We start from the raw sequence: 7954 nt of genomic DNA, 5'->3' as shown, positions 1-7954 counted from the left end.
TCCCCTCCTACCAGGAAGAGGTCTACTGACCGTTCATCTGGGGTGTGTTGTGGACCTCATACCTTCTCCCCTCCTACCAGGAAGAGGTCTACTGACCGGTCATCTGGTGTGTGTTGTGGACCTCATACCTTCTCCCCTCCTACCAGGAAGAGGTCTACTGACCGGTCATCTGGTGTGTGGTGTGGACCTCATACCTTCTCCCCTCCTACCAGGAAGAGGTCTACTGACCGGTCATCTGGTGTGTGTTGTGGACCTCATACCTTCTCCCCTCCCACCAGGAAGAGGTCTACTGCTGCCACGTTGATACAGAGCTTCTCACAGAGACCCGCTAGCAGCTCTCTGATGGAGAACCCAACTCTGACCGGCACAGGGCAATATGTCCCATCTGGTAGGTTGATGTTACACTGTCTCAGGGTTAAAGAGTCAGCGCCTCGCTCTCTGTCTCTCTCCATAGAACCACCCTGGAGAGAGAGAGGGGGGAGAGAGACAGAGAGCGAGAGAGAGAGAGAGAGAGAGAGAGAGAGAGAGAGAGAGAGAGAGAGAGAGAGAGAGAGAGAGAGAGAGAGAGAGAGAGAGAGAGAGAGAGAGAGAGAGAGGAAAAGAGACACAGAGAGAGAGAGAGAGAGAGAGAGAGAGAGAGAGAGAGAGAGGGGGAGAGATAGAGGGACAGAAAGAGAGAGAGAGAGAGAGAGAGAGAGAGAGAGAGAGAGAGAGAGAGAGAGAGAGAGAGAGAGAGAGAGCGAGAGAGCGAGAGAGCGAGAGAGAGAGAGAGAGAGCGAGAGAGAGAGAGAGAGAGAGAGAGAGAGAGAGAGAGAGACATTGTACATTGTTACAACACTGTATATATATAATATGACATTTGTAATGTCTTTCTTGTTTTGAAACTTCTGTATGTGTAATGTTTACTGTTAATTTGTATTAGTATTGAGGTTCATATTTATTTAGGTCAGTAGTAAATTGGTGATATTCCGACATGGGAATGGACACACACACACACACACACCAGGACACACACACACACACCAGGACACACACACCAGGACACACACACACAGACACACACGCACACCAGGACACACACACACCAAGACACACCAAGACACACACCAAGACAAACACACACACACGAGGACACCACGTTACTGTAGGTGTGTGTACTGACCTCGTTCTTCCCAGATCCGGACGTTCCCAGTTCCAGACTGGCTCCGGATGACAGAGAGCCTTGTGATTCCCGACGCCCGTTACTGCCCGAGAAGTCTGCCAGGAACACACACACACACACACACACACACACACACACACACACACACACACACACACACACACACACACACACACACACACACACACACACACACATCATTTCACCAACGTTACTCAAAGCTGTCAAAACACCGTTGGAGAAGACGAACTGTAAACAACTCCTCTGTACGTCAGAAGGATCCAGATTCTAGCCACCGTGCTTCTACACCCCTCAGAGCCTGGTTCCTCTCTAGGTTTCTTCCTAGGTTCCTGCCTTTCTAGGGAGTTTTTCCTAGCCACCGTGCTTCTACACCTGCATTGCTTGCTGTTTGGGGTTTTAGGCAGGGGGTTTCTGTACAGCACTTTGAGACATCAGCTGATGTAAGAAGGGCTTTATAAATACATTTGATTTTGATTTGATAACACGGTTCAACGTTCTGTTGCCTTCAGGAAGGATTCAAACCCATTGACTTTTTCCACGTGTTCTTGAGAGAGAGAGAGAGAGAGAGAGAGATCATGAGGCATCAAAGCCAAAGGAACTGAGTAACATTAAGAAATGCTATAGATGGAAGGAATGCAGTTTGGAAACCTACCAAAAAACAATTAGGCAACAGCAAATTCAATCCCTTTTAGACAACTTCCTGGGTAAAATGTTCCACTGCAATAGTGAAGGTGTAAACTTGGCAGTAGAAAATCTTAACAGTATATTTGACCTCTCAGCTTCCCTATCAAATCTAAAAATCTCAAATAGAAAACCGAAGAAAATGAACAACAATGACAAATGGTTTGATAAAGAATGCAAAAATCTAAGAAATAAATTGAGGAACCTGTCCAACCAAAAACATAGAGACCCGGAAAACCTGAGTCTACGCCTTCACTATGGCGAATCACTAAAACAATACAGAAATACACTACGGAAAAAGAAGGAACAGCACGTCAGAAATCAGCTCAATGTAATTGAAGACTCCATAGACTCTAACCAATTCTGGGAAAATTGGAAAACACTAAACAAACAACAACACGAAGAATTATCTATCCAAAATGGAGATGTATGGGTAAACCACTTCTCCAATCTTTTTGGCTCTATAACAAAGAATAAACAACAAAAACATATACATGATCAAATACAAATCCTAGAATCAACTATTAAAGACTACCAGAACCCATTGGATTCTCCAATTACCTTGAATGAGTTACAGGACAAAATAAAAACCCTCAAACCCAAAAAGGCCTGTGGTGTTGATGGTATCCTTAATGAAATGATCAAATATACAGACAACAAATTCCAATTGGCTATACTAAAACTCTTTAACATCGTCCTTAGCTCTGGCATCTTCCCCAATATTTGGAACCAAGGACTGATCACCCCAATCCACAAAAGTGGAGACAAATTTGACCCCAATAACTACCGTGGAATATGCGTCAACAGTAACCTTGGGAAAATACTCTGCATTATCATTAACAGCAGACTCGTACATTTCCTCAATGAAAACAATGTACTGAGCAAATGTCAAATTGGCTTTTTACCAAATTACCGTACAACAGACCATGTATTCACCCTACACACCCTAATTGACAACCAAACAAACCAAAACAAAGGCAAAGTCTTCTCATGCTTTGTTGATTTCAAAAAAGCCTTCGACTCAATTTGGCATGAGGGTCTGCTATACAAATTGATGGAAAGTGGTGTTGGGGGTAAAACATACGACATTATAAAATCCATGTACACAAACAACAAGTGTGCGGTTAAAATTGGCAAAAAACACACACATTTCTTCACACAGGGTCGTGGGGTGAGACAGGGATGCAGCTTAAGCCCCACCCTCTTCAACATATATATCAACGAATTGGCGCGGGCACTAGAACAGTCTGCAGCACCCGGTCTCACCCTACTAGAATCCGAAGTCAAATGTCTACTGTTTGCTGATGATCTGGTGCTTCTGTCACCAACCAAGGAGGGCCTACAGCAGCACCTAGATCTTCTGCACAGATTCTGTCAGACCTGGGCCCTGACAGTAAATCTCAGTAAGACCAAAATAATGGTGTTCCAAAAAAGGTCCAGTCACCAGGACCACAAATTCCATCTAGACACCGTTGCCCTAGAGCACACAAAAAACTATACATACCTCGGCCTAAACATCAGCACCACAGGTAACTTCCACAAAGCTGTGAACGATCTGAGAGACAAGGCAAGAAGGGCCTTCTATGCCATCAAAAGGAACATAAATTTCAACATACCAATTAGGATCTGGCTAAAAATACTTGAATCAGTCATAGAGCCCATTGCCCTTTATGGTTGTGAGGTCTGGGGTCCGCTCACCAACCAAGATTTCACAAAATGGGACAAACACCAAATTGAGACTCTGCATGCAGAATTCTGCAAAAATATCCTCCGTGTACAACGTAGAACACCAAATAATGCATGCAGAGCAGAATTAGGCCGATACCCACTAATTATCAAAATCCAGAAAAGAGCCGTTAAATTCTACAACCACCTAAAAGGAAGCGATTCCCAAACCTTCCATAACAAAGCCATCACCTACAGAGAGATGAACCTGGAGAAGAGTCCCCTAAGCAAGCTGGTCCTAGGGCTCTGTTCACAAACACAAACACACCCCACAGAGCCCCAGGACAACAGCACAATTAGACCCAACCAAATCATGAGAAAACAAAAAGATAATTACTTGACACATTGGAAAGAATTAACAAAAAAACAGAGCAAACTAGAATGCTATTTGGCCCTAAACAGAGAGTACACAGTGGCAGAATACCTGACCACTGTGACTGACCCAAACTTAAGGAAAGCTTTGACTATGTACAGACTCAGTGAGCATAGCCTTGCTATTGAGAAAGGCCGCCGTAGGCAGACATGGCTCTCAAGAGAAGACAGGCTATGTGCACACTGCCCACAAAATGAGGTGGAAACTGAGCTGCACTTCCTAACCTCCTGCCCAATGTATGACCATATTAGAGAGACATATTTCCCTCAGATTACACAGATCCACAAAGAATTCAAAAACAAATCCAATTTTGATAAACTCCCATATCTACTGGGTGAAATTCCACAGTGTGCCATCACAGCAGCAAGATTTGTGACCTGTTGCCACAAGAAAAGGGCAACCAGTGAAGAACAAACACCACTGTAAATACAACCCATATTTATGTTTATTTATTTTAACTTGTGTGCTTTAACCATTTGTACATTGTTACAACACTGCATATATATAATATGACATTTGTAATGTCTTTATTGTTTTGAAACTTCTGTATGTGTAATGTTTACTGTTCATTTTTATTGTTTATTTGACTTTTGTATATTACCTACCTCACTTGCTTTGGCAATGTTAACACATGTTTCCCATGCCAATAAAGCCCCTTGAATTGAATTGAATTGAATTGAATTGAGAGAGAGACACAGAGAGAGAGAGAGAGAGAGAGAGAGAGAGAGAGAGAGAGAGAGAGAGAGAGACAGAGAGAGAGAGAGAGACAGAGACCGAGAGAGAGACAGAGAGAGAGAGAGAGAGAGAGAGAGAGAGAGAGAGAGACAGAGAGAGAGAGAGACAGAGAGAGAGACAGAGACAGAGACAGAGACAGAGAGAGACAGAGAGAGAGACAGAGACAGACAGAGACAGAGACAGAGACAGAGACAGAGACAGACAGAGACAGAGACAGAGACAGAGACAGAGACAGAGAGAGAGAGAGAGAGAGAGAGAGAGAGAGAGAGAGAGAGAGAGAGAGAGAGAGAGAGAGAGAGAGAGAGAGAGAGAGAGAGAGAGAGAGAGAGAGAGAGAGACAGAGACAGAGACAGAGACAGACAGAGACAGAGACAGAGACAGAGACAGAGACAGAGAGAGAGAGAGAGAGAGAGAGAGAGACAGAGAGAGAGAGAGAGAGACAGAGAGAGAGAGAGAGAGAGAGAGAGAGAGAGAGAGAGAGACAGAGAGAGAGAGAGAGAGAGAGAGAGAGAGAGAGAGAGAGAGAAGACGAGAGAGAGAGAGAGAGAGAGAGAGAGAGAGAGAGAGAGAGAGAGAGAGAGACAGAGACAGAGACAGAGACAGAGACAGACAGAGACAGAGACAGAGACAGAGACAGAGACAGAGACAGAGAGAGAGAGAGAGAGAGAGAGAGAGAGAGAGACAGAGAGAGAGAGAGAGAGAGAGACAGAGAGAGAGAGAGAGAGAGAGAGAGACAGAGAGAGAGAGAGAGAGAGAGAGAGAGAGAGAGAGAGACAGAGAGAGAGACAGAGAGAGAGAGAGAGAGAGAGAGAGAGAGAGAGAGAGACAGAGACAGAGACAGAGACAGAGACAGAGACAGACAGAGACAGAGACAGAGACAGAGACAGAGACAGAGAGAGAGAGAGAGAGAGAGAGAGAGAGAGAGACAGAGAGAGAGAGAGAGAGAGACAGAGAGAGAGAGAGAGAGAGAGAGAGAGAGAGAGAGAGAGAGAGAGAGAGAGAGACAGACAGAGACAGAGACAGAGACAGAGACAGAGACAGAGACAGAGACAGAGACAGAGAGAGAGAGAGAGAGAGAGAGAGAGAGAGAGAGAGAGAGAGAGAGAGAGAGAGAGAGAGAGAGAGAGAGAGAGAGACAGAGACAGAGACAGAGACAGACAGAGACAGAGACAGAGACAGAGACAGAGACAGAGAGAGAGAGAGAGAGAGAGAGAGAGAGAGAGAGAGAGAGAGAGAGAGAGAGAGAGAGAGAGAGAGAGAGAGAGAGAGAGAGAGAGAGAGAGAGAGAGAGACAGAGAGAGAGAGAGAGAGACAGAGAGAGAGACAGAGACAGAGACAGAGAGAGAGAGAGAGAGAGAGAGAGAGACTGGCGGTGATGGTGGTGGCTTGTGTTACAGTCTGAACTTAAAATGGATTAAATTGAGATGTTTTCTCACTGGTCTACACACTATAATCCATCATGTCAAAGTGGAATGATGTTGTATATGAAGTCACATGGACTCACTCTGTGTGCAGTAATAGTGGTTAACATGATTTTTGAATGACTACCTCATCTCTGTAACCCCACACATACAATTATCTGTAAGGTCCTTCAGTCAGTTAATTTCAAACACAGATTCAACCACAAAGACCAGGAAGGTTTTCCAATGCCTCACAAAGAAGGACACCTATTGGTACGTGGGTAAAAAATAAAGAAAAGCTGACTTTGAATATCCCTTTGAGCATGGTGAAGTTATTAATTACACTTTGAATGGTGTATCAATACACCCAGTCACTACAAAGATACAGGCGTCCTTCCTAACTCAGTTGCCAGAGAGGAAGGAAACCACTCAGGGATTTCACCATGAGGCCAATGGTGACTTTAAAACAGTTACAGAGTTTAATGGCTGCGATAGGAGAAAATTGAGGATGGATCAACAACATTGCTGTTACTCCACAATACTAACATAAATGACAGGGTGAAAAGAACGCAAATATTCCAAAAACGTGCATCCTGTTTGCGACAACGCACTAAAGTAATCCAAAACACTAAAGTAATCCAAAGCACAAAAGTAATCCAAAGCACTAAAGTAATCCAAAGCACAAAAGTAATCCAAAGCATTAAAGTAATCCAAAGCGTTAAAGTAATCCAAAGCACTAAAGTCATCCAAAGCGTTAAAGTAATCCAAAGCGTTAAAGTAATCCAAAGCACTAAAGTAATCCAAAGCACTAAAGTAATCCAAAGCACTAAAGTAATCCAAAGCATTAAAGTAATCCAAAGCACTAAAGTAATCCAAAGCGTTATATTTGGGGCAAACCCAACACAACGTACCACTTCATATTTTCAAGCATGGTTGTGGCTACATCATGTCATGGGTATGCTTGTCATCGGCAAGGACTTGGGAGTTCTTTAGGATAAAAAGAAACGGAATAGAGATGAACACAGGCAAAATCCTAGAAGAAAACCTGGTTCAGTCTGCAGTCCAACAGACACTGGGAGATAAATTCACCTTTCAGCAAGACAATAACCTAAAACACAAGGCCAAATATACTGGAGTTGCTTACCAAGACGACATTGAATGTTCCTGAGTGGCCTAGTTACAGTTTTTGACTTAATTTAAATAATAATAATGGCCAAATATTGCACAATCCAGGTGTGCAAATATCTTAAAGACTTACCCAGAGACTAACAGCTGTAATGGCTGCCAAAGGTGATTCTAACATGTATTGACTCTGGGGTTTGAATACTTATCTAATCAAGATATATTTGTGATATATTTGTGTTATATTTTTCATATTTAAAAATAAAAAAATCTATTTTGTGTAGATCATTAAAAAAAGGACAATCAAATATATTTTGTGCTTTGTGGGTTGAGGTCAGGGCTCTGTGTAGGTCAGTCAAGTTCTTCCACATTGATTTCGACAAACCATTTCTGAATGGACCTCGCTGGCATACTGAAACAGGTAAGGGCCATCCCCAAACTTTTGCCACAAAATTGGAAGCACAGAATCGTCTACAATGTAATTGTATGCTGTAGCGTTAAGATTTCCCTTCACTGGAACCATGAAAAACAGCCCCAGACCCTTATTCCTCCTCCACCAAACTTTACAGTTGGCACTGTGCATTCGAGCAGGTAGCGTTCTTCTGGCATCCGTTAAACCCAGATTCGTCCGTCGGACGGTGAAGAGTGATTCAACACTCCAGAGAATGTGTTTCCACTGTTCCAGAGTCCATTGGCGAACAAGCTTTACACCACTCCAGTCGACGCTTGGCATTG

At 43.5% G+C, this 7954-nt stretch overlaps 1 protein-coding gene across 1 annotated transcript in view; it reads right to left on the bottom strand.

Annotated features, from left to right (window-relative positions):
* The window catches only part of rgs12b (regulator of G protein signaling 12b), a 220825-nt gene that overhangs the window by 33557 nt on the left and 179314 nt on the right, over positions 1 to 7954 (bottom strand). Inside the window, exons 15-16 of the mRNA XM_071408338.1 lie at positions 1163 to 1257; positions 431 to 461 (exon numbers count right to left, since the gene is read on the bottom strand). Of these exons, the coding sequence (XP_071264439.1) occupies positions 431 to 461; positions 1163 to 1257 (126 nt within the window). The remainder of the gene's footprint in view (positions 1 to 430; positions 462 to 1162; positions 1258 to 7954) is intronic.

The sequence above is a fragment of the Salvelinus alpinus genome, chromosome 6 (assembly GCF_045679555.1).
Source record: "Salvelinus alpinus chromosome 6, SLU_Salpinus.1, whole genome shotgun sequence".
In the NCBI taxonomy this organism is placed as follows: domain Eukaryota; kingdom Metazoa; phylum Chordata; class Actinopteri; order Salmoniformes; family Salmonidae; genus Salvelinus; species Salvelinus alpinus.
The sequence above is the reverse complement of the archived record's forward strand: the minus strand, read 5'-3'. Positions and strand labels throughout refer to the sequence as shown.